At 49.3% G+C, this 25,662-nt stretch overlaps 3 protein-coding genes across 14 annotated transcripts in view; 1 reads left to right on the top strand and 2 right to left on the bottom strand.

Moving 5' to 3' along the window:
• Positions 1 to 356: 356 nt before the first annotated feature.
• C8H19orf38 (chromosome 8 C19orf38 homolog) lies at positions 357 to 18,091 on the bottom strand. 3 transcript variants are annotated; one of them, XM_036032345.1, is made up of 7 exons: positions 17,843 to 18,091; positions 9,434 to 9,745; positions 7,344 to 7,433; positions 6,653 to 6,680; positions 5,920 to 5,963; positions 4,751 to 4,788; positions 357 to 978 (listed from the first exon to the last, which is right to left on the bottom strand). In XM_036032345.1, the coding sequence occupies exons 1-7, from the start codon at positions 17,919 to 17,921 to the stop codon at positions 829 to 831; spliced, it is 741 nt and encodes a 246-aa protein (XP_035888238.1). In that variant the 5' UTR covers positions 17,922 to 18,091; the 3' UTR covers positions 357 to 828. The 3 variants fall into 3 exon arrangements, with proteins under 3 accessions (XP_035888238.1, XP_035888239.1, XP_028376274.1); XM_036032346.1 differs by having other exon boundaries at positions 17,710 to 18,090; XM_028520473.2 differs by lacking the exon at positions 17,843 to 18,091 and adding an exon at positions 11,474 to 12,552.
• Positions 18,092 to 18,214: 123 nt separating this feature from the next.
• Positions 18,215 to 22,066, top strand: TMED1 (transmembrane p24 trafficking protein 1). Its single transcript, XM_028520161.2, has 4 exons — positions 18,215 to 18,505; positions 19,186 to 19,283; positions 19,421 to 19,604; positions 20,254 to 22,066. Exons 1-4 carry the CDS (start codon positions 18,323 to 18,325, stop codon positions 20,470 to 20,472), a joined length of 684 nt encoding a protein of 227 aa, XP_028375962.1. The 5' UTR covers positions 18,215 to 18,322; the 3' UTR covers positions 20,473 to 22,066.
• The window catches only part of DNM2 (dynamin 2), an 86,240-nt gene continuing 81,590 nt past the window's right edge, over positions 21,013 to 25,662 (bottom strand). For 5 of the 10 annotated variants that reach the window (XM_028520154.2, XM_028520159.2, XM_028520155.2 and 2 more), the window contains 3 exons: positions 24,522 to 24,754; positions 23,333 to 23,584; positions 21,852 to 22,757 (listed from right to left, as the gene is read on the bottom strand). In XM_028520154.2, the coding sequence (XP_028375955.1) occupies positions 22,688 to 22,757; positions 23,333 to 23,584; positions 24,522 to 24,754 (555 nt within the window). In that variant the 3' untranslated portion in view covers positions 21,852 to 22,687. Of the gene's footprint in view, positions 21,394 to 21,851; positions 22,758 to 22,777; positions 23,277 to 23,308; positions 23,585 to 24,521; positions 24,755 to 25,662 lie in introns of those variants that run through there. The other 5 variants (XM_028520158.2, XM_036032339.1, XM_028520156.2 and 2 more) reach the window with 3 other exon arrangements.

Here is a 25,662-nt window from a genome sequence, read left to right as displayed (position 1 = left end):
CATCTTCCCTCCAAGTCCTCCTTTCCACTACTCTAGGGCCCCTTTTGGGGAACTCAAAGAGGCTTGTGGCCTCTTCCCCAGTTCCCATCGTTCCCTGGATCTCCTCATTTACTATTCGTTCTCCCCAATATTCCTCTTCTCCCTTCCCCCATCATTCCATCTCCTATACCCAACAATGCCAGGACTTCACCAGAGACTCCCTGTGGCACTGTCCCCTTCCCACACCCCATGGGCTTCTATATTAACCACCCTTGTCTGCGAGCAGACCCTTGAGCGGGTACTCCGCCCACCCACCAGGCATCCAGTGATTGGAACCCAGAAGTCTGGGGCTTGAAAGATTAAATTCCATAGAGGCCTTGGGATCAGCTCAGCACGTGCTATAATTAATAATTTAGGCATACCAGCAAGGCAGACACACAGAACATACCTGGGGGTACCCTATTTTCCAAAAACCCAGTTGTGTTGTCCAAGTCAGGTGTGGCAAAGGATGAGGAAACCGAAGGGATGTACAGAAAGCTCAGACCTCTTATGGCCTAGCTGGGGACCAGAAGGGATCCTAACTACTTCCCTGGTGGTCTTTGAAGCTGAGAATCCAAAGAGAGGCTTCCTGCTTTCTGTCCAGCCTCCAGGCCAATGCCTGCTCCCACTCTTCTACTCCTGCTCCTCTGTGAGGAAGGTCCCAAGGCCAGACATCCTGTTCAGTTCCCTGAGAAAGCAGTAGCCAGAACCCTCTGAACTACCTGGAGGGACTCTGGCCCCACATGGCCTGGCCAGATCAAGTGAGAGAGGGGGACAGGGTAACATAGAGAGGGGCCGCAATCCTCAGCCTCACTGGCAGGCCCGGAAGGTGCTGAATTCAGGGGGCTCAGGTGAGGATGATGTAGAGTTGGGCCTCTTCCGGGGCCCGCAGTTTTCAGGGGTCGCAGCAGAGCCTGAGTGAGCATCCAGGGTGACTGTGTCTCCTTCTGAAGTCATTTTCTTTGTCCGTGGAAGAAAAATAGAACTGAGTGATTTGTTGCTTCTGGGTTTCCCAATGCTCTCTAAGACTCCCCAATCCATCAGGTCTCATCTACCCCCCCACATGTACCCCACAGCTTCAGAGCCCTGATCTGCCTTCTGTCCTCCTGCCTTCCTCTTTGCTGAATAGGGGGCCAAGAAGCCTGGGTTCAAATCCCAGCTCCAGTACATCCTAGTGCTGTGACCTCAGTCGAATGACTTAATTCCTTAGTGCTCAGTTTTCCCTATTGCACAATGGGGAGAGCACTAATACCCTCCCGGGGTTGCTATGAAGGATAAAGGAATTAAAACACCTGATGCATCACATTGTAAGTGTTCAGTGAACAAAGTTGTTATGATGCTCTCCTCCCCTTCCATTCTGGACTTCCTCAAAAATCTACCCTCTCCTCTGCCTTGAAGACTCCTGCTTGAAATGCTGGTCATGAAAAAATGAATTCGCTAAAACGTAAGCCTGGCAGGTGAGAGCAGGCTGGGGTTCCACTCCCAGTCCTGTTCCTCCCTAGTTGGGTGACCCCAGTAAGGCTCATAACCAACTCTAGTTTCGCTGTTTGTATTAAGAAAAAAAAAAGCCAACTGCACTTTATGGGATGTTACAAAGTAAATATCAGACCCTCAGTGTAATAATACAGTACAAGCTGAAAGACTGGTCAGCTGCTTCATTTTCATTTCAGCCAACAGCACAGCTTTCTAATGCTTCAAAAAGAAACTAGAATTGAAAGCAGGGACTCAAACAGATACTTGCACACCCATGTTCATTGCAGCATTATTCACAATAGCCAAAAAGTGGAAGCAGCCCAAGTGTCCATCAGTGGGTGACTAGATAAACAAAATGTGGTGCATACATACAATGGAATATTATTCAGCCTTACAAAGGAAGGAAACTCTGACACATGTTAGAACATGAATGAACCTTGAAAACATTATGGTGAGTGAAATAAGCCAGACACAGAAAGGATGAGGGGTCCAAAAAAGGGAAATTCACAGACACATACAGTAGAAGGGTAGTTGCCAAGGGCTGGGGGGAGAGGTAAAACTGAGGAGTTAGTGTATAGTGGAGTGGGAACAGAATTTCAGCTTTTCAAGACAGTTTGTAAATGGATGGCTGTGATAGTTGCATAATGTGAATGTACTTAATGCCACAGAACTGCACACTGAAAAATGGTTAAAATGAGGCCCTGGCTGCACCGCTCATCGGTGAGAGTGACATCCCGATCAGCCAAGGTTGCAGGTTTCATCCCTAGTCAGGGCACATATGAGAATCAATGGATGATTGCATAATTAAGTGGAACTACAGATCTATGTTCCTCTCTACCTTCCTCTCTCTAAAACCAATAAATTTTTAAATGGTCAAAATGTTATATATGTTATGTATATTTTACCACAATTTATAGAAAAGGAAACTAGAAAAGATCAATAGAATTTACTATTAAGGAACAAAAGCATCATACATAAGTGTAAATATCATGTTATTATTTGTGCTTAAAAGAGTGAGGATATAGATTTGCTATTTTCACCTTTGCTTGCACTTTGACTTTTGCAAGAAGCTCCTAACAGTGGTCAGTGGTTGCTTCTGTGTGTGTAGAGAGGGTGACCAATGGGTTGAGAACAGTTATATGATTTAAAAAAAAACAAACAGTACTGTATGTATAATTTTGGCATATGGATGTATTTCATATTTTAAATGTTTTTAATTAAAAAAATATATATAGCAGTCCTGGCTTGTGTCTGGCAGGCAGTCCTCACTGGATTGAGCAGCAGCCCACAAACCAAAGGGTCCTGAGTTGATTCCAGTCAGGGCACATGTCTGGGTTGTGGGCCAGGTCCCCAGTAGGGGGTGTGCGAGAGGCAACCACACATTGATGTTTCTCTTCCTCTCTTTCTCCCTCCCTTCCCCTCTGTCTAAAAAATGAATAAAATCTTTTAAAATACATATATAGCAATATATAGATATATAGATATAGTCACCAGGTCTAAGATACTAAGAAATAAGTTGTTCTGTTTTCCATTGTTTCATTTGAAATGCCTTCTTTAAAAAGGAAAAAGAAAAATCACCAGATTGGTGCCTTGAGCCTGTGGTTTCTCATGGAAAGTTTTAGAACTTGCCCTGCCTATTGGCATTTTCTTAACAACTCAGGATTTGTTCTGGGAGCAGAGACCTCAGAAGGCTGAACAGCCCGACACTAAGCCCCTTCCTTGCCACTATTTATACACCAGTGATTGGGGACAAGTTTAAACTTCCCTACTACTCTCTCCGAAATTGTAGACTCACGTCTCCATCTGCTCTTGGGCATAACCAAAGGAGGGGGGCCATCCCTTGTCCCTTTAAGCCGTCCCTCCCCAAGACTCCCCCATGCTGCCGCCTCCTCCTTCAGCCTGCTCATCTAGTCAAAACTCAATGCCGTATTTCCCATCTGCTGAATCTACCTGACCTGTATCTGTTCACTTCTTCCACCTTGCTGCCAACAAGCTGGACCAAACCACTTTGCATGCCCGGACCAATCCATCCACGCCCTCCCTCCAAGTCTGTCATCCCCACAGCCTGTAAGCACCTGAATCAGGTTATATCCCTTCTCTGCCCTTCCCACCATGAAGTTGGGAAACCTTCAAGGCTCCCATCTCACTTGGGGTAAAAGTCAAAGGTATCTACATGGTCTGTCAACTCCCCACTCAGCTCTACCCCAGTTATATGTGCTGGGTCAAGAATGTGTCCCAAGCCTGCATCAGTCTTCCTCAGCTACCTCCTGCTCCTGCTTGTCACCCATCTCTGAGATCCCTTGGATCTCCTATTCATATGAGAAGTGAGTTTCCTGGTCAGTCCTGGACCCTGTGGCATTATCTCTGTCTCCCCATAGAATTAAGAAGCTCTGAGGGAGTGAGGGCCTCATCCTGTTCTTGTCTAAATGCCCTCACCCCACTCCCCATCATGGCACCTCAAGCAGACGATTCTGCCCAGGTGCTGGCAGCAGTCCCAAAGTGTCTGCTTGTCCAAATGGGAATTCTGAGGCCAACTCGAGTGGGGCTGCTTTCACCCCAGACCTGTACTCCTCTCCGTGTGAAGAGGAGCAGCTGAACATTTTCTTGATCCATGGTATCCCTGGCTCAGACATCTCTAATTTAGTAAAAAAAAAAAAAAAAAAAAAAAAAAATTTAAAGTAATAAAGTACAAACACCAAGGCCACTGCAAGATGCAGTTGTGCAGAGGTGTTCAAATCCCAGCCGAAACAGGTATGATTTGGGGGGCAACACCCCTCAATGGAGGGGCATGCAGTGAGACCCTCCCCACTAAAAGGGAAAATGTACAACTGGGACATTTAAGCTTTGTGTTCAGAAACTGAACACAAAGTAGGCTTTTCTTTATACCTGGAGGGACCTTCACTGTGTATCAGATTGTCACAAAGCTCCATGACCCCCCAAATGCCACCAGGTACCCCTGAATTCCGTGTGTCACCATTCTGGGAAGTTGGCCAGACTGAATGCAAAGACAGTGCCGACCCCAATAGCAAGCACCCCTGGGGAACTGCTTGTTGCCACACAGTGGCTTGGCTGTGTCCGCCTCCAAGGAAGTCTTTGCCCCAGGAAGTCTCACATCCAACTGTGAGCTCACAAACAAATCCCTGCTCCGTGATTCTGGGCCTTCCCCTCCCACCCGACAACAGGTCAACCCAGCCTGGTGGTGGCCCCACCTTTCCTGGAGGTAGGCAAAAAACTGGGACCAAGAAATGAAAGGACTTACCGTTGAGATGGCAAACAGGGAATTATCGAAGGACATGTCTGGAAGAAAGAGAGGAAAACCAGGACTGGGGCCAGTTTAAATTTGCTGCTCAAACCCTTGCCCCCAAGCCCACGGGCCCAGTGGCAACCCTGGCCATCCCCAGGCACCCTCTTTCCTCCCTTCCAGCCCGTCTGCACGGTGAACCGTTCACAGCTGCACATTGTACCATGTCCCTGTTCTACTCCCAGCCCTTCTTCAGCAGCCTTTCCCTGCCCTCTGGAAAATGGGTGCCTCATCTCAACTCCCGCTTTTGAAAACACCCCTTAGCTCCTTTACCTCCCCAGGCTACTCCCAGGCGTCTCCTCCAGATCTTTGCTTAAATATGACTTCTTTGAGGGAACACCCTAAGAGCCCCAGACAGGTCGTGGCCAACATCGCCTATTTCCCCGCTGGAGTGTGAGCTTGTGGGCAGACAGCATGTTTGTCTTGCTCATCCAGGGAGCCACGCAGATATCAACCCAAAGTAGGTGCTCAACAGATGTGTGGGACAGTGAAAAAAGTAGAAGAACGGAGTTTCTCGGTTTGGGGCCCGCTTCCTGAGCATCGCACATCACAGACTGGCTGCCCCTCGCCCCCTGGTGGAAGCCAGCAGAATGACACGTTTGGACAAATAGAGCTCCATTTGAGGATGGTGGCAAGTACTGTGAAAGCAGAGGGGTGCTCAAGCAGACAAGGCAGAGGCACTGCGCCCCCGGGGGAGCTGACCGTCCAGCGGTGGAGGGGAATGTTACATACCCAACAGGCAATGATTACTTGATTGTGTTTCTACTAAGGGGTAAGAAGGATGACAGGGTGCCTGTTGGGAGCATGTAAGTAGAAAGCGCAGACCCTGTATAGGGAGTCAAAAAAGACTCCCTGGAGGAAGTAACCTTCAGACTAAGACCAGGAGGAAGAACAGTGCTCTGGACAGAGGGCAGAGTGCTTGAAAGGCACAAGGATGGGGCAAGGAGAGGTGAAAGGTGAAACCTGGGGTGGTGGGGAGTTGGAAAGGGGGATTCTTGCCCCTATGGGAAGCGATCAGCCAGCCCCAGAAGAGGTCTAGTAGTGAGTAGTGAGACCTATGGTGTTTTGAGGCAGAGAACCCCACCTGGGAGCCGAGGGAGGGACAGGATCAAGGAAGAGGCACGAACCTGTGGTGGTGAAGTTAATCTGGGCCCAGCAAGATTCTTGCTCTCTGTAAAGGGATTGCGAAGAGAGTGATGCCATCTCAGGAAAGAGGCTTTTTCCAGGCCCCATACCTGACCTTTGTTTGCCACCTACCCTGAATCCTCTCAGATGGAAATTCTAAGAGCCCCACAAGCCAGATAAAGCCAGGATCCAATTCCAAGGCTGCTGCTAGCTCTCTGCCACTAGGCAGTAGGGTGTCCACCCCTCTCTTAGAGGGGAGAAACCAAGGCTGGGACTAGTGGGGACATCCTGATGCCCAGGAAGCAGGGCATCAGGCTGGGCACTGCACAACCCCAGGGGGACACAACCTCCTGCCTTCCCCCACTGTGGATTTCTAGAGTGATTAGACCATTTTTGGCAGCTGGCAGTAAAAGGATGTGAGGAAGGCTCAGCCATTTCTCTCTGTGCCTCAGTCTCATTGTCTGTAAAATGGGGCTATTTATGGTGCCTGCTTCCAGGGCTGCAATGAGGATAACAAGAGCACCAGCTTCACAGCCTCCTAGCCCAGTGCCTCACACACCCGCCCATCAGAGGGTCTGTCTGAAATGCAGCTCCCACACAGCCAGGGAAGTGCCCTTCTTGTCCCACAACCTGGCCAGCTCTCAGAGTCCCAACACCCATCAGGAACTCCTACACTGAGACTAAATATTTCTTTCCCCCAAACCACCCTCTGAGGGTCTCCAGGGATAGTCTCACCTTTTCTTCTGCATTTTTTTTGCTTTAACTGAGGAACAAAAAAATAAATAAACATTTGTTAGGTTTTGGTCCTGGGTGCATCCTGTTTGCAAATTTCTAAAAACCAAAAAGCCAAAAGCCCCCCTCAGACATTTGCGGCCTAGCCTTTGCCTTCCCCCCCTGGCAGATCTGCCACTCTACAGAACTACTGCAAACACTTATTTTCCCCCAAGTACACACATGAGTAATGTGTGTTGGTAAAAACATCGAACAAAGTACAAGCATGTAAAAATCGACTTCAGAAAAAATGTTAATTTCAGTGGGTGCCAGGGGTTGGGTAGAAGGGGATGGGGAGTTATGTGTAATGGGGACAGAGTTTCAGTCTGAGATGAAAGAACCCTGCAGATGGGTGGTGGTCACGGCTGCACGACAGTGTGGGTGTGCTTCATGCCACTGAACTGGACACTTAAAAAGAGCTAAAATGGTAAATTTTATGTTTTGTATATTCGACCACAATAAAATATATATATGTCCCCCCATGCCCACCACCATCCTCATACTGCTGAAAGGTTCTTCACTGCTAAGTTTTAGAGTAAGGCCTCCCCATTTCTGGGCTCTAAAAAATGGGTGTGAGTGGAAGTGCATTTACACACTCCAGGGGTGACATTCTGGCAGCCCGTGGGCTGCGCTTGCTCTCTTTGCCTGCTGTTACCTTTCCTGATCACCACAGCAACAGCCACCAGCCCAGCAAGGAGGAGGGCTCCAGCCAGGCTCAAGGAGAGTGCCAGGATCCAAGGGGGCACTAGAGAAAAAATGGGAAAAGAGAGAATGGGCAGGTCATGGAGTTGTAGAGGCACAGGGAGGAGGTAGAACAACTGTCATTCCTCCAGGTTATCTTGGTGGAGCCAGCCTCCCCCCCCACCCCCAATACCCCCCACACTATGTGGTTTGAGTGTAGCTGGACCCTAGGGATCCAGCAAATCTTAAATCTAGCCAATTAACATATTCATGACCCTGGCCATTGTGATTAGTTCAGAGATGGGCATGTGACTCAAGCAGAGCCAATGAGAGCTAATTCTGAGGCTGGATAGCCCACTAGGAGAGGTTTACTGGTTGGGATATATATATATATATATATATCTCAAGGTGGTGGTATATACATCTGGAGCTGCTAGGTACAGTTTTGCCACGATGAAGGGAAGACTTGCCTGAGAATAAGACACAGAAGAAAGCTGAACTGAGAGGTGGCAAATGATGCCTAACACCTTGGGTCACCTGGATCCAACAAATCCCCTTTTGTGATTGAAACCAGTTTAAGTCAAATTTTCAGTTACTTGCAGCCTCAAGGAAGTTTCCAACTTGCAGTCCTGCTGATGTCAGCGTGGGTACAAGGGGATCAGGGGACATCCACCCTCAGCCACATGGTGAACTCTGAGGCTCACACAGAGCTCAGCCACAGAAGCATGAAACCCCAGCTCCAGAGTTTTCTCCACAAAGGATTTGGCTGCTCCTCTCAGGAGAGAAAGGGGTCTCTCATGGGAGCCGGCAGCAGATGCGCTGACCCCAGGGGAGGGCAGGAGCTAAGCCAGGAGTGGGAAGGACAGACGCACACTTGGTGCTCTCACAGTATTAGCTTTGTTCATTCATTCATCTGGGGCCGGGGTGGGGCGGTGGGGGGTGGTGTCACCTCCTCACTCTGAGACCACAAGACCAAGGTGAGAGAAGGGGCCTTTGATAGTGCAACTCGAGGCCAGGAAGGACACAGAGACTGTTCTGTCATCACAACATGTGAGCCTCTGTGAGCAACAAAGTTCTCTTTGCCCGTGGAAAGTTCCGATTAATGCTGCCACAGAGGCTCCACCTGGACGCTCCTCCCTCCCTCCCACTCCTGATCCAGAGCCTGCACCCACCCCCTGTCCTGGAGAGACCAGAAGTCCTCCCAGGACTTCTGTCCCACTTGTCCAAGATGCCAGGGTCCTTGCTGCAGCCACAAGACCCTGCAAGATCCTTTTTGCCATCTCCTTGCCCTCAACTCTCTCCACTTTCCTCCTTGTTCACTAGACTTCAATCAAGGGTGCCTCTATGTTGCTCAAACACAGTAAGTATACAGCAGCCTCAGGGCCTTTGCACAGCCTGCTCTTGCTACCTGCAACCTCCTACCCCAGACATTCTCATGGCCGGCTCTTTATCATTCAGGTCTTTTCCCAAACATCGTCTCCTCAGAGAGGCGTTCCCTGGCCACTCTTCTCTGTATTTAAAATGACACCCTTCAGCAGGCTACATTTCATCCTTGGCATTTTACTTGCCCCCTGCTGGCAGATCCAATAATCATTAGACTCATTGTTTATTGTCTGTCCCTATTCCATCAGAATGTGAGCTGCAAGAGAGCAGGGACGTTGTTTCCGTTACTGCTGAAACTGCACTGCTAAAGACAGTGCCTGGTGCACAGCAGGTGCTCTCAAATGTTCTGTGGCCAGGAGTGGAGGGAGGCGGCAGAGCAGGCCTGTCGATGCCTGGGCTTTGGAGGCCAGTGGAAGCCCAACTCTGCTGCCTGCTGGCTGTGTGACTTGGGCAAGTCCCCTTGTCTTTTATGCCTTGGTTTCCTCATTTGCAAAATGGGGAGACTCACGATACCCATGGCACAGGTGACTGTGAGGATTAAACATGGGAAGGTAAGTCCTGGCAAGTAGGAAGCCTGGCTTGTCCTATGATGACTGCCAAGCGGAGGGAACAGCACATGGAAAGCCTTGGTAGGGAGAAAATGGAGCCATGGGCAGATGAGGGCCGATAAGAGGGCCTTACCTGGGAAGGAGACGTGCACAGTCTCACTGAGGTCTGACAGCTGCAGTAGCCTGTGCTCACCGAGCACGCCATACTGGCAATGAAACGTCGTCCCCGCTGCAGCCTCCCAGCTGCCACCACTCAGGTTGAAGATGACACTGAACTGGTCTGCAGGGGCCTGCAAGAGCTGGACCACCATCTCCCCTTGGTACAGCGTGAAGTTGGCACCTGGGAAGCCCCCGGGGGCCATGCATTTAATGTAGATGGGGTCCTCGTGACTGCTGGGGTGTGGGGGCACCAGCAGGATGGATGGGGCTGGTATCGCCATGGAGCCTACGATGCAGAATAAGGGAGGTCTTAGGTCAATGGGGGTTAGAGCAGCGGCTGGCCTGGCTGCGTGGCCTTGGGCAAGTGACTCACCCTTGTAGGCCCTTGTTGTTGTTCCAACTGATTACAGATTTACTTTCTTCAGTTGTCAAACACACAGTTGATAATTTCAAGGGGAAAATACATCAAACGCATATATACAACTATAGGAGTTCGTATTGTACATGTAGCATAGAAGACACATTACTTACTACTTTTTACATATTCTAGAAGGCACTCAAATCAAGATAGATTCAAACTGGCTGACAGAACTTCTGTGGCTTTGATTTTTACATACAACTGGGGGCTAGTCATCCCTACCCCACTGCGACGTTGAGGGAATCAAGTCCCTAGCACCTGGTGAGGATCACTGCATTTGCCTCTTTTTAAAAAAATTTACTTATTGATTTTATTTTTATTTTTTCAGATTTTATTTATTTTTAGAGAGGGGGGAATGGAGGGAGAAAGAGAGGGAGAGAAACATCAATGTGTGAGAAAACCATGGATCAGTTGCCTCACAAGGGCCCCAACTAGGGACCTGGCCCACAACCCAGGCATGTCCCCTGACCAGGAATCGAAACAGTGACCTTTTGGTTCGCAGGCTGACACTCATTCCATTGAGCCACACCAGCTTGGGCATAAATTTATTTACTGATTTTAGAGAGAGGAGAAGGGAGACAGAGAGAAACATCAATTTGTTGTCCCACTTATTTACGCATTCATTGGTTGATTCTTGTCTGTGCCCTGACTGGGGATGGAACCTGCAGCCTTGGAGTATCAGGGGGATACTCTAACCAACTGAGCTGCCCAACCAAGGCTGAGTCATTTAAAAAAAAATAATTGCAGTGGTTATTATACAGCAACACATTTATATTCTCATCACTTCAATCAACAGTACTGACTGTGTGTCAGGCCCTGTTTTAGGTGCTAGGGATAGAGCAGTGAATGAAACACAGACAGAGGGACATGCCTGACTCAGGGAGCTGATGTTCTCAGGAAGACAAGAGGCACTGTGCAGCACATCAGAGTAGTGAGAAGGCTGCACTAGCTGGGGCAGCCACAGAGGCTTCCCTGAAGGAGTGACACAAGGGGAGCTGAAGGAAAGCATTTCAGGCAGAGGGAACAACTTGGGCAGAGGCTGGGAGGCTGGGTGGGGTGTGGAATATTCAAGGAGGCCAGGGTGGCTGGAGGGGATGAGGGAGAGGGAGAGTGGGAGGAGGGGAGGACTGAGAGGTTCCTGCTTCCTAGGCTGTGGTGAGGAATGTAGATTTGGGGGTTCAGTTTCCTACAGGAGGGGCCATTTTCTCCTCAGCTGCCCCCAGGCCCCTGAGCACAGTGTGTGTCTGGTTTAGGTGCGGTCCACAAGAGCCTTCCCTTGTCCCCCAGTAGGTCTACTGCTCTGGCCCTGGCGGTGGGAGCCTCAGAAGCCAAGCTGGCTGAGTCATGGGGTGTGGGCACTGCTGTCTCCAGTGGGGTGGCATTTTATATCCATGATGCAAGGGTAAAGAGGAGCACAATAAAAGAAAGTCATGCTCCTGGGACATTCCCAAGGCTCTGGGACAAATCTACCAGGGCTCGGCCTCTTTTAGCACCTGGGGAGAGCAGCCCAGGGCCACCGCTCCTGCCCCCAGAGTGGACGGGAGGTGGGCAGGCATGGGGGAGTGGTTCAGGGTGGTGCAGGGGTGTCAGGCTCACCAGCTGCAAAGAGCAGGACAGTCCAGGGCATCGCTTCGCCAGCGTTTGGCCGGACTGGCTGAGGCCAGTGTGGCCCACGGCTCACCACAACTGCTCCTGTGAGACCAGAGCAGGGAAAGGAGAAGCTGGGCTGATTTTAGCCGAGTGTTTCCTCACTGGCAGGAAGTTGCACACATGCTCGGATACTGAAAGAGGCTCTCTCCTCTTCCCCCTCCTTCCATTGGCGCCCATCAGAACTTGGCACCTCTTTGCCCCTTGGTGGCCATGGTTCTGCAGATGGGAGGGACAAATGAAATGGTCGTGGTGTATTTATCTTCCTACCCCTGAAAGGCTCCCTGGGCATGAGGAAGGGCAAGGACTGTGGACTGTTTGGGAAACCTGTGCCCAAGACATATACCGCAGCCAGCGTTGATATACGTGTCAAGTGCCAGGTGGTAGGGTGTGGGGGTTAGGGCTTGGCCTTTGTGACCTCAGGCAAGACAGTCCTTTCTTGAAGTCTCATCTTGCTGCTCTGTAATGGGGCTAAGAGAAGACAGAAGAGCCAAAGAATTCATAGTCTGAAGCACAGTGCCAAGTGGGCGTGAGCATTTCTAATGTGAAGCCACAGAGAAAAGCCTTAGGAGCCTCACCAGCCAGGTGAAACCCCGCTCCAGGGCTGGGGCAATGATATACTTTGCAGGATAAATTGCCTTCCATTTCCAGCCCAAAGGTTTGTTTGACCTTTGGGTTTCCTTTGGTCCCCAAAGGTTTCTGTTCAAGTCAAGCAAGTCCACCTGGAGATTTACACCCAGGAAGGATGTAAGTGTGTGTTCATCAAACAGCAAAAAGGGCCACTAGAGTAGACTTTTTGCTTTGGACACACAAACCTCATACCAACCTCAGGACCTTTGCACATGCTGTATCCCCTGCCTGGGACACAATTCTATCACCATGGTCAAATCCTACTCCCTCAGGTCTCTGCTTAAATATTACTTCTGGGAAATCTTTTCCAGACTCCTCTAGACTTAGAAAAATCCCCTTGTTGAATTCTCCCCTAGTGTCTTATAATTTTATTTCAATTAGCATGCTTATTGTTACCAAGGAATTTGTCCATTTCATCTAAGTTGAAGAACTTATTGGTATAGAATTGTTAGTTTTATTTTCCCATTTTTTTTAGATTTTATTTATTTACTTATTAGAGAGGGAAGGGAGGGAGAAAGAGAGAGAGAAGCATCAGTGTGCGGTTGCTGGGGCCATGGCCTGCAACCCAGGCATGTGCCCTGACTGGGAATTGAACATGCAACACTTTGGTTCGAAGCCCACGCTCAATCCACTGAGCTATGCCAGCCAGGTATTTTCCCATTTTTAATTAGTATTAGAAAAAGGCTGGGGGCAAGGAAAGATTTGTTGTTCCACTTTATTTATGCAATCACTTGTTGGTTCTTGTATGTTCCCTGAATGGGGATCGAACCTACAAGCTTGGCATATCAGGACAATGCTCTAACAAACTGAGCCACCTGGCCAGGGTCTTCTTGTTTTCCCTTTTAATGTTTGTAGGGTCTGTGGTGATGATATCTCCTCTTGGTAATGTAAACTGGGTTTTTTTTTTCCTCTTTTTTTCCTTGATTAGTCTTGCTAGGAATTATTCAGTTTTATTCATCTTTTCAAAGCACCAACTTTTGACTTTGCTGTTTTTCTCTATTTTCTGTTTTCTATTTCATTGTTTTTTGGTCTTTATTTTTTCTCTCTTCTATTTACCTTGTATCTAATTGGTTCTTCTTTTATTAGCTTCTTAAGATGGAAGCTTAGATCACTGATTTTAAATGTTTATCTTCTAATATAAGCATTTAAAGCCGCACATTTTACTTTAAGCACTACTTTAACAACACCTCATTATCATTGTTAAAATATTATCTTATTTCCCTTGTAAATTTTTTCTATGTTATAGTTTAGGTGTTGTTTAATTTATAAATATTTGGGTTTTTTTGATGACCCACTGTTAGTGATTTTTAATTTAATTCCTTTGTGGTCAGAAAATGTACTTCATGAAATTTTAATCCCTTGAAATTTATTGATTTTTTAATGGCCCTGTAAATCTTGATCTATATTCTGTTGGCCCTTAAAATATAGAAACAACACTCCGCCATTGTTTGGTATAATATTCTATAGATGTCAATTAGATTAGGTCAAGGTGGTTCACAGAACTTGCTTGAATTCATTGAATTCATCCAGCTCCCTTCCTCCAGAGGTGCAGGGCTGGGGTCCTTCGTGTCTCCTGCAGGTTCCCAATGCCTATCACATTGCTTGGCATACAATGAACCATAAATATTTCTCAACTGTCTGATCTGAAAGCCAAAAAATATTCATTCAGTCTACTTTTGTGTTTCTATCATGTGTATAAAAGAGATAATTGAGAGATTCTTGGCTTTGATGTGTAGGAGACAGAATTAAGAGATTCCTTCCAGATACAGCTGAACCTTGGTCCTCGAAGTTAATTTGTTCCAGAAAACTATTAGAGAAGCAATTTGTTCAAAAACCAAATCTCTTTTAAAAAAAGTTTGTTACCTGAGAAATGCCTTATTGATGATCACACTGGTATTAGCATGGAGGGGTTGTCAGAGAGAGAATTGAGACCTGAAGTTTTGTTAAGACAACCAAGACTTTTTTGTACAAAAACTTGGTCAAGAACCAAATTGTTCGAGAACCAAGATGGTCGAGAACCGAGGTTTGACTGTATCTGACTGTAAAAGCTTGAGAAGGAGACAGAGGAAGGGCATGGGAGGTAGAGGGAATTATATGTGTGTAAGGATTTCATTCTGGAAGCGTTTAATATGGTGTAGGAATCTATAATCCGGCACTGAGTTCAGAAAAAGAGCAACACATACCTGTATTAGTCACCAACTGTCACACAGCTGTTGTTCTTAAGAGGCACAACTGAGGAGTCAAGGACAGGATGAAGGGAAATCAATCAGGGATGGTGACTCCTGGGTTATGGGGGCTGTTACTGGCTTAGGCCTGAAGTTGCTGGGGAGGAAGTGGTCCTGGAATTTGGAGAGAGATGAAGTTCCAGACTTTGGTAGAGAGATACAGACCAACACGGTGGGAGCCAGGGGATATATACCTAGATCTTCCTCTCCTCCAGGCCTCAGATCTCCTGCCAGAGCTGAGCCCAAGCAGCCAGGATGATCCAGGGTATAGAGGTCAGCCTTCCGCAGCACAGTGGTGCAGGGAAGGGTGAAAAACCACTCTAAAAGGGAACACACACAGATTGCCCAGCACACACTCTTAGAATCTTTTGGAAGTCAGGCTGCCAACTCCCCATGGTTCTAAGAAACCCAGGTTAAGATTCTAGGGCAATACTACAAAGGGAAGAGGGATCCTTCATGATGTGACCTGTGCTGACTACTCCCATCTGTTCTCTGGTTACTCCTCTCACTCCCATCACTCCTTCTGACCTCAGGGCACTGTTATTTGTCTCCTCCTCTCTTCTTCAAGTATGAGTTTCAATGCCACCTCTTCAGGAAAGCCTTCCCTGACTCCACCCAGGCTAAATGAGCCACCCACCTACAACCTAGCATTTACTTCTTAGTGCCTATGACTACCTAAAACCACCTTAGTGGAGCAACACTAGGAAGACAGCTCCACAAGGATGTAGACAGTGCCTGCTTTATTCATAGTGTCAGATACTCACTCAGTAAATATTTGTTGAATAATAGGAAAGGGGGAAGTTTTTGTTTAATTGAAAAAAAATAAGAATCAACCATTCAGGTCCCAGATGTCAGTGAAAATGGAAGAATTAGTTGCTCCAAGGGCCTGTCCCTCCATAGAAACATTCATGAATTGAGCAAACACAGTCAGAATCAACTTTATACAAACCCTGGAAAAGATTTATGCCAACCAAGCAAATGCACAATCAGAATAAAAGTAACACGAACATGGCAGGAAAGCGCTGTGTTTCCGTGCCCTTCCTTCATCTCCTTCCCCAGCGCGGCAGGTCTTGAAGATAGCAGCCTGTGTTCTCAGGATGGGGCCCTGGTCTTTGGTTCCTGGGAGAGCAGCCCTCCTTCTCACAGTCTTGTGTTTGTTCTGACATGTCTGGGGCTATCGGCAAGACTGACTCCAGATATAAGTACTTGTCTATTTGACTCAGATTGCAGTCAACAGTGTAAGGCAAAGGAAGACCCACAGCTGCCAGGGGCAAAAGATGACCACTGAGGATAATGACAGACATGCTATTATTAAAGCTGGGAGGAAAAGTTGGGGTGAAAATTTCTTTGGGTAAATAGAGCATTCAAAAGTACCCATATATACTGGGGAATTTAGAAAGCATCGTACATGCCTAACGCAGGACAAATGCTCAGAAAAGACCAGAGAAGACAAGCGCTCACTTCTGGCTGATCTCTTATTCAGCAGAAATGGGAAGCGAAAGCTAAGGCAGAGCTGGAAATGCCCTGAGGAAGCACTGAAATGTCATAGATCTGCAGAGTAGGAGAGGTTTTTCATTTTTTCTCCCTTTTTCCCTCATAATATATAAAAACTCTTATAACTCAACAACAAAAGGACATACAACCTGATTTTAAAATGGACAAAGACTTGAATAGACATTTCTCCAAAGAAGATATACAAATGGCCAACAAGCACATGAGAAGATACTTAACATCATTATGGAAATGTAAATCAAAGCCAAAATGAGATACACCTTCACACCCATTAGGATGACTATAATAAAAATAAAATAGAAAATAACGTGTGTTGATGAAGATGTGGAGAAACTAGAACCCTCATACATGGTTGGTGGGAATGTAAAATTGTGCAGATATTGTGCAACAGTTTGACAGTTCCTTAAAAATGTTAAATGTAGAATTACCATGATCCCAGCAATTCCACTCCTAGATAAATCCCCAAAGAATCGAAAGCAGATACTAAAAAAACAAACGCCCCCCCTCCATATACACACATGTTCACAGCAGCATTATCCACACAATAGACAAAAGATAGAAACAACCCAAATGTCCATCAGCACATGAATGGTTAAACAAATTGTGGTAATCCATATACTGGAATAAAGGGAAATAATTCAGCCATAAAGGGAATTTAATATTGATACCCACTATGATGATGAACCTTGAAAACATTTTGCTAAGTGAAATTAGCCAAATGGTCACACATTCCACTTACATCAGAAATCCAGAATCTGTAAATCCATATAGGCAGATTGGCAGTTGCCAGAAGCTGGGGTGAATGGGGGAATGAGGAATAATTGCTTAATGGGCACAGGGTTTCCTTTTCTTCTAGGCTGATAAAATAATTCGGAAGTAGGTAGAAGTGGTGGTTGCACAGCATAATGAATGTATTAATTGCCACTGAATTATTCCCTATAAAATGGTTAATTTTATGTAATAATGTTTACTACATAAACATACTCATTAAAAAAAAACATTAAAAACATCACTCATTCTCCACAACTACTTCAAAATGTCCAAGCAGCATCTGAATGATAGAAATACTAGTGAAACAAAATACCAAGCACAACTGTACATAAACTTTGACATTACAAAGTGGTGTAACTTCCCCAAGTTCTCCAAATGCAGGAAGGCGCTGACAGCCACCAGCTGTATTTGAAGAGTAATTGTCACCATCTGCCAACCTCTCCCAGGCCTATCTTTAAAGACTCAAAATTTCCGTCTAAACAGTTTTTCTTATGTTTAGACGGAATCACCAAGTAGAGTCCATTTCTCCAAAGACTTCTTTGCTTATCTGTCTGCTTCCCAGAGGGAGGTCGTCTCCAAATCCTCTAAGCCAGACTGAGGAAGAGGTTAAATGGTTGGAAGATACACCTAGAATATAACAGATATTTAATGAGGCCTATGATGTGCCAAGCACTAAACAAGCATTATCTCAATTCATCTTCACAACACCCCAAGGAAATAGGCCTTGTATCATTTTACAGATGAGGAAATTGAGGACCAGTACGGCCATTGCCTCAAGTAAAGGGTCAGATGAGGTTTGAACTAGGCAACCTGCTCCCAGGCCAACACTCTCTCTTCATCTCTTCTCTGGTGACTCTAAGCACTCGGGATGCATTTTTTTCTTACCCTGGGCCAGTTGTATCATTCTGCATAAAGTCTGGCCCCTAAATTTGAGACCCTTGGGTGGCCGGTTGGGGCCACACCCCTGTAGTGACTATGCAAGGAAAACAGAGAGCTCACTATGGACCAGAGTTTCATCTCACTCAACTCTCATCACCCCCAACTTACAAGTGAGGAAACTGAAAAAGTGATGGTTCTAAGGCGCAAAGGGGATGAGAAGTCAGGCTTGGAAGCGGGGGCTCTGCTCAGAGACGAGAAACGACGTGATACACCTGTTAATATGAAAAACTCTCCTCCCTACCCCAGCAGAGCCTTTTATACGCGAGTCCTAGGGTTCGAACGCAGGGACACGCCCAGCCTATATTTTGGTTTTGCTCCATCCAGACCGGATAATCCAACACTCGCCGTAATGCACCTTTGGAAAACCGCAGAGCTGTGCCTTAGAAGGACCCGGCCGCCTTTACTTTAGTTGTCTTAATATTTGCCTGAGAAGAATACACCATAAAGGTACTTATATTTTTCTCATTTCTTTCCTTCACCAGCAATTAAGGCTAAAAGTGGAAGCCTTTCATTAAAAAAAGTCTTTAAAAGGTTGAATGTTTTGGGGAACATCAGGCATTAATTTGGGCAGCTACATCCATAACGGGTCCTTCACTTCTGACTCCGCTAGCTTAAGAGAACAGGCAGAAGCGGCTGCCAATGAGCTCCGCCAAATAGCAGAGGGGGCCGGGCTAGCTCTTAAAGGTGCCGCGACCCGTTAGCAGATCGGAGTATGATCTAGATGATGGCGGCCGCCGCGGCCCTAACCTTGGCTCTGTGGCTACTATTGCCGTCAGTGGGGGTGGGAGGGGCAGGACCCCCACCAATCCAGGACGGCGAGTTCACATTCCTGCTGCCTGCGGGGAGGAAGCAATGTTTCTACCAGTCTGCTCCTGCCAACGCAAGCCTCGAGACCGAGTACCAGGTACCGAGGGTGCCCGGCTGGGGAGCGAGGGGAGCCAAGAGGAGGGGGCGTGGCCACGCAGCTACAGCAAGGCTTGCTTTAAAGAGAGAAGGGACAGCCTGTGAGAAAGAGCGTGGGGGAGAAATCTGAGTCAGACGGAGGGGGCGGGCACAGCGCTTGGGACCGGAAGGGGCAGGGATAATGGACGAAGGCGGGGCTAGAGACAGCCTGGAGGCGGGCCATTGGGAAATATAGACCTTTATAGGGCTTGATTCTCCCGTGGGCGTGGCCAAGGCGTGTCGGATTGGGCTGGTGGGCGTGACCAGGGTGCGCTGCGAGAGAGGGTGTGATCAACTGGAGAATTTGGGGGGGGGGGGTCTTGGGCTAAAGGCTGAACCGGTTGCCTCATTTGGGGCTTGGCAAGTCAGGGGCGTGGCCAGGTAAAAGCCGATCAAGGACTTCCGAGGGGGCGTTACCAAAGAGTTGATCCCAAAGGTAGCAGGTAATGAGGGCGCAGCCAAGGCAATGATCGCGGCCGAAGAACCGGTGGGAAAAGGACCCGGTTGCAGGTGTGGGTGTCAATGCTCAAGTAGGTCCCTAGTGATCTGTATGGGTCTGCGCGGTAGTCCAGCCCTGGCTTTCTCTGGTAGGCGCTCTTGGCCTACCCCCTAACCCTTCATCTGCTCTTACCTGCCCCCCAGGTGATCGGAGGTGCTGGGCTAGATGTGGATTTCACGCTGGAGAGCCCTCAGGGCGTGCTGCTGGTCAGTGAGTCCCGCAAGGCAGATGGGGTGCACACGTGAGTTCAGTCCTGCTGCCTGCTAGGGTTCGATTACAGCCCTGCCCCTCCCCAGCAGCCTCCGGTTACCACCCTGTTCGCAAAGTCCGGCTGGAGGCCATTCAAGGTCATGTCTGTGTGTCTGCCTATCTGCCCAGGGTAGAACCCACGGAGGCTGGGGACTACAAGCTGTGCTTTGACAACTCCTTCAGCACAATCTCCGAGAAGTTGGTGTTCTTCGAACTCATCTTTGACAGCCTGCAGGATGATGAGGAGGTCGAAGGCTGGGCAGAGGTCGTGGAGCCTGAGGAGATGCTGGATGTCAAGATGGAGGACATCAAGGTACGCCCAAGCTGAGATAGAGCTACTCCTTCCAGATCTCTGGTATTGGGCTACAGTGGGACCCTGCCCTCCAGCCTTGGCTAGAGTCCTCCTTGGCCTGACCTAGCCTCTCCTAGCAGTGGTGCCTCCAACTTATTAGTAGCTGCTCACAGTTAAAAATAATAGTACATTTCTAGGTGTAAACCCTGATTTTAAGGGTTTATGTAACTCATTAAATCTCTATAACCATCCTACAAAGTAGTGTGCTCAAATCATCTCCTATTTTACTGAGGCACAGGATGGCTAAGTAGTTGTCATATGGCCACACAGCTAGCAACTGGTAGAGCCAATATTTGAACCCAGGCAGTCTGGCTTCATTAACTGTGTTGTTATCCACTAGCAAATACATTCTTCAAACTTATTTAAGCACTCAGTTCTCACAGCAACTCTGAGGAAGGAATTGAGGCCCAGAGAAGTTAATTAATTTGCTCATGTTTTCACAGCCAGTGAGTGGCAGAATGAGGATTTGGACTCAGCAAGGCAGCCTGAGCAGAGTCTGCTCTCAGTTCTCTCTCCGCTGCAACATGAACTCTTATCCCATTTCCTCATTTGATTGGTCTCTGCTTCCCAAAGGACGGAGGCCTGACTCTGCTCCTCCCTTGTTCCACAGGAGTCTATTGAGACCATGAGGACCCGTCTGGAGCGCAGCATCCAGATGCTGACACTGCTGCGAGCCTTTGAAGCACGTGACCGCAACCTGCAGGAGGGCAACCTGGAACGGGTCAACTTCTGGTCAGCTGTCAACGTGGCTGTGCTGCTGCTAGTGGCTGTGCTGCAGGTCTGCACATTGAAGCGCTTCTTTCAGGATAAGCGCCCTGTGCCTACGTAGCCCCTGCCCGGGAAGGAAGAACAGGGAAAAGGAGTGACAGCAGGGTGCATGTGTGTAAGACTTGGCGGGGATCCCTTCAGCAACTTAGTTCCTGTGGGAGAGGAGGCTGTACATTCTGGGCATGGGATGTGGCCCCTGTGTGTCTTCCCTCTCAGGCCAGAACACTGGCTGGCTTGTAGGTCTGGGCCATCCAGCAGGGTGGCTCAGTGGCCTAGAAATTGTGCACGAGGTGGGGAGGGTACTGCAGCATTCGGATGCAACCCTGGGATCCCTGGCCCCACCTCTGTCCCCTATTGTAAATGTGCCTTAGCCTGAGCCTTCCGGCTGCATCACAATTGCCTGGTGCTGGATGGGGCCCAGGAAGCAAGCGTCCCTTTCCCTTCCCCACTGGCCCTGTGAGCCAGGTGGGGGTAGAAGGAGGCTTGCTGCTCACGGGACCCCATGCCTCCCCTCCCCTCCTTGTCACTCCACCTGGGCCCTGTTGCTGCTGCTGAGGGTGTTGCTCATGCCAGGGGTTGGGAAGGAAACTCAGCTGCAGCGTTCTTGCCAGGACAGTCACTTTATTAACAGGAAGGAACTGGCCCCTTGGCCCAGCAGGGGCTAGGTGTGAGGTCCAGTAACAGAATTCCAGGAGCGGAGCCTGTGAGACCACCTGCCCCTCCTCTCCCCCTGCAGGGGCCCAAGGCATTTTCGAGGGGAGGCCTGGCCAAAGCTTGCACAGGAGCCTCACAGAACAAAGGGCAGTCTGGCCTGGGGACCGGAGCCAATAAATTATGGTCAGAAAATCACAGAGCCTGGTGATTGGGGCTCAGGGACACGAGCCAGATCAGACTTGCCCCCAAGAGGGCAGCCAGGCAGGCGGGAGGGATCCCCCACGAAGCTCAGAAGAAGGGTCTGGCGGGAGCCGACGGAGGTGGTCGCCTGGGCATAAGAGAAAAATCAGAAAGCAAAGTTGAACTGTGTCCCTGGCTGGGCCAGAAGGCCTGGGCCCTGAGAGGGGGAAGAGGGGACTTGCGGAAAGTGCTCAGGGCTTTAAGGTGGGGACAGAGGCTGACCACCGCACAGTATGGGGTGGAGGGCTAGGACTCCCTCTCCCCTCAGTGATTCTGATGCCCGCCCCAGGCCTCTGTGTGGTGTATTGAGGTGGGGTGGTGGGGGATATTGCCTCCACTTCTGAGATAAGTAAAAGCTTTCCCTTGTAGAGCATGGATTCTTCTGGAAGAAATGAACCCTTCCCACAAGAGCAGAGCCCTCATGAGTGAGGTGTGGGGGAGCCCATGGTGGGAAGGGTGGGGTCCTACTTAGAGGCATCTGGGGGGAAGCAAGCAGCCCATGTCCTCAGCCTGACGCCAACACAAAAGGCCCACACAGCAGCCACCAGAAGCGTCTTCCCTTTATTTTAGTTTATTAATAGGATACAGAATGCAGGCACTTACAGTGGTCAAACTGAGCGAGCAGTGAGTGAGGTCTGCTCGGAGAGCGGCCACCTGGGCCCACCCCATGTGGGAGGCCTGGGTAGGAGCCAAGGGGCCCCCACAGTCTCCTTACCCATTCAGCCCCGAGCCTGGCCACGCTGGGGACCCAGCAGAGAAGAGGGCTGAGGGAAAAAAGAGCGAGGCCAGCAGAGCTGAGGGTTCTGGACCTGGCAAAGGCACCTCTGGCAGCCAAGGCTGGGCCGTGTGGTTAGTACGGCCAAGAAAGGAGTATGTACAACTTGGGCGGGGCGGGCAGCACTGGACCCACTCCTGGCTTGCCACCAGGAGCTCCTGCTGCTGAGAAGTGGATATATCACTTGCACCCCAGCAAGGACTAGGGGTACAGGTGTCCTTGGTGCCCAGTTTCCAGAAGGCCTGGTCTGCTTAGGCTTTCTAGGCCAAAGAAGTCCCTGGGTGAGTCTACCCCAAACTAGCTGGGATACCTCACCACAGATGGTGCTCAGGATCCAGTTCCCTCCTCTGCTACCCAACGCCTCATCCCCCAAAGTGCAACACCCAAGGTCCTCCCACATGAGGGCTCCAGGGCCGCTTCATTCAGTGCTATATCCAGCTGGGGATGGGGGCCAGGCCAGCCCCTGACTGGGCCAGGGTTAGGAAAGAGTCGGGGAGCCTGGTCCTGGCGCAGGGATGAGAGGGCCAGGGGCGGCAGAGGGGCCCAGACCACTGAAGCTCCTGCACCAAGGGTGCACAAGAAACCCCCAAGAAAATGCCCCCGCAGCCTAGTCGAGCAGGGACGGCTCGGCTGGGCGGATAATGGTGGGCCGGCTGGGCGCAGCCGGGGGTCTTCTGCTGCAAAGAGAATAAAGACAGACAGGGAGGGGGAGATGGCAGTGAGGCTGCAAGCAAGGCAACAGTGACAACCCAGGCCCCACCACCCCTTCCTAGGTAGCAACCCTTTGCTAGATGCTCTGAAAGATGCCAGGAAGGAGTTTGCCAAGCCTAGGCACTGGTATCCCTGCAGTCATTCGGTTGCTCTATGACCCTGGACAAGTCCCCCAGCAGCCCTGAACCTCAGGTTCCCCACGGGACAAGTGGGGAGAAGAGAGTTTGGCCTGCAAGATGGGGAGAGGAGGGCAAGGTTATGCCATGACTGATGTGTGTCCTCAGTAAGGAAGCAAAGGCCAAGCCCCCACGTGAGGGTTCCAAGCTGTGTGGACAAACTTAGAGCCTTGGGAGTCACCTGGCTCTACCACTCCATGACTTGGGGCAGTCGATTTGGCTTCTCTTGGCCTCAGTTTCCCCACCAGTCAAATGAAGATGCTGGCAACTCCTCTATTCCCTGCAGGGTGCAGGCCAATGACTAGATGCCAATGACTAGGCAATGACTAGATGCCAGTGACTAGGCAATGAGGGGCCAGCCTTACCTGGGCACTCCGGGGGGGATGCCGGGTGGAATCCGAGCAGGCCGAGATGGGATCTGGGGTGGGGCCGAGAAGGGGTCGTTATTGGCAAACACACTCTGGGGTCCGGGCCGGGATGGGATGGGAGGTGCTGAGAAGGAGGTTGCTGCCCCCACTGGCACAGGTATCAGGGGAGGCCCTGGGGTGGAACCCCTCACTGCTGGGGGCCGGCTTGGGGGGTGCACGCTGGATAAAGGTCGGCGCTGCGGAGTGGGGCTGTGGAAGAAAGAAGGTGTAAGCTGGAAACCGTGGTCAGGAGCACCAGGCTGGCACCAACTACCACCCAGGGAGATGTGGGTGAGTGCCTGGACCTGGGCAAGGGGCAGTGCAGGTGCGCTGGGCTCCTCTGCCCACCCCCCAGACAGACCTGCTAGGGATGGCCATCCTCCCACCCAAAAAAGTGTCCTTGCCCAAGGGCTCCTGCTTCCTCTGACCTCACTTTCAGAGACATTTCTCTCTCACCAACCCTACCTGGGCCTCCCCACTTCTGTGTTTCCTCCAATCCACCCTCCATAACTGAAAATCCTACCAGAGCCCAGCTCTGCCCTACAAATCAAGTCCACATGCCTCCAGAGACCACAAGCCCCTGCCCCAGGTGCCCCATGGGATACCCCTGGGCCTGCTGCTCCCCAGGCTGGATGCTGTTTCCTCTCCCTAAGTAACTGTGGGGCTGATACCTCCTATGAGATTTCCCCGACCTATCCTGCTCTCTCCTCCCACCATCTGCCCACCCTTGCACTGGTGAGGTTTCCCTGCCAGCTACTATGAATTACCCACACCAGGGTCTCATTTCCATCCAACAGCTCGGGGAAACTTGGAGAGCAGAGAGATGTGCTAGTTATGTCCTGTTTGTCCCTCCAGATCCTCTCCCACTCACCATTCTTGGCCATGCTCTGTGCCCCAGGAGGCTGACCCCCATGGCTGGTGTTACCTAGGCCTCTTGAATGGCACCAGGAGGCAGGCTGGTCTTTAACCCTTTTCTCTCCCGGCCCCTTCAGGCTGAGATGGGCTAGCAGCTCCCACTGTCACTAGCCCTGGGTGCTGTGACATCTGGGTTGGGCCCCTTTACCCTGCCCACCCGTGGGTTAGGAGAAGAGCTAGGAACCCCCAGGCAGCAGCCTCTACAGCACATGGGTGACCAAGCCTCACAGACCTGTGGCTGTTGGTGCTCTGGAGCCAGGTGTCATCAACAGGTGGGGGCACGGGCGTAGACACAGTGCTGGTGCTGATGTCCCCGATTATGTTGAGCGCCTCCTTGAGTGCGTGGTACATACGAAGCATGTCATCCCTCCTCTGGGCCTGGTCAGCTGACTCCTCCATGAGGCTGGTCTGGTCTGCTGATGAGTATAAGTAGGCCAGCAGCTCATGGTGGATGAAGGCCTTTGTCTGGGGGCAAGGGTTGGAAAGGTCAGGGCTTCCCACCACACCAACCATGTACTCAGCTGACTATTCTGACTGGCTGGAAAAGCATCCACCACTAGGTAGGTCTTACTTTGTCTTCATTGTAGAACATGTAAGATGTTTAAAACACAGGTGAGCTTTCTACCTAGCTGGCTTCCGAGTTCCTCAGGGATGCTTTCAAGCATTCTTCCAACGCATTTCAGGAGATTCTTATTAAAGGTATTCCTAGAAGCATATCTCTTTTATTACTGTCTTTTCTGCTATCCCTTTATCTTCAAACTGGCTTTTGCTTGAAAACTATAGCAGGTCCTCCAATAATGTTCAATGTCATTTGATTATATCATTGATGCAATTTCCTAGGAACCTAACCCTTATTTATATATACCAATCAGCCTATGGTGTTTTTACAATTTGAGTATGGTTGGTATACAATAATATATTAGTTATACTAGTTTCAGGTGTATGTAATTAGCACATGGAAAAATTGGTTTTGTTTTAAGTCATTTCACTTAAAATTGTAGAACCTATCCACAAAGTTAACTGAGGATTTACTGCACTAGTTTCTGTTCATTAATTTTATACTTTGTTCCTGGATCCTTCTATAGGATATTGGAGTTTTTCAGTGACTTTTCTTGGGATTTCTAGGTAACATTATGTGTACATGAGCTTCAACAAATATGAGTAATTTTTCTTATTCTTTTTCAATGTTCACACCTCTAAATTATTTTTCTTAGACTGCACTGGCTAGTAACTCTACAAGGAAGTTAAATAAAAATGGAAATGGCCAACTTGTTCTTGCTTTTAGAGGGGATGCTTCCAAAGCATGCTCATTAAGGTCAAGAGTGGCCTGAGACTGAAACATGTCTATTCGGTGGGTATATGACACCTCATAC

Source organism: Phyllostomus discolor, chromosome 8, assembly GCF_004126475.2.
Source record: "Phyllostomus discolor isolate MPI-MPIP mPhyDis1 chromosome 8, mPhyDis1.pri.v3, whole genome shotgun sequence".
In the NCBI taxonomy this organism is placed as follows: domain Eukaryota; kingdom Metazoa; phylum Chordata; class Mammalia; order Chiroptera; family Phyllostomidae; genus Phyllostomus; species Phyllostomus discolor.
The sequence above is the reverse complement of the archived record's forward strand: the minus strand, read 5'-3'. Positions and strand labels throughout refer to the sequence as shown.

Excerpts from the sequence above, each read along its gene's own strand:
- C8H19orf38 (XM_036032345.1), bottom strand. The coding sequence starts at position 17,921 with ATGGAGCAAAACCAAAATATAGGCTGGGCGTGTCCCTGCGTTCGAACC. Across the intron at positions 4,789-5,919 it reads GATTAACTTCACCACCACAG|ACATGTCCTTCGATAATTCC; the intron begins GTTCGTGCCTCT and ends TCTTTCTTCCAG. Across the intron at positions 979-4,750 it reads CCCTGTTTGCCATCTCAACG|AAAATGACTTCAGAAGGAGA; the intron begins GTAAGTCCTTTC and ends CCACGGACAAAG.
- TMED1 (XM_028520161.2), top strand. The coding sequence starts at position 18,323 with ATGATGGCGGCCGCCGCGGCCCTAACCTTGGCTCTGTGGCTACTATTG. Across the intron at positions 18,506-19,185 it reads GCCTCGAGACCGAGTACCAG|GTGATCGGAGGTGCTGGGCT; the intron begins GTACCGAGGGTG and ends CCTGCCCCCCAG. Across the intron at positions 19,284-19,420 it reads AAGGCAGATGGGGTGCACAC|GGTAGAACCCACGGAGGCTG; the intron begins GTGAGTTCAGTC and ends CTATCTGCCCAG.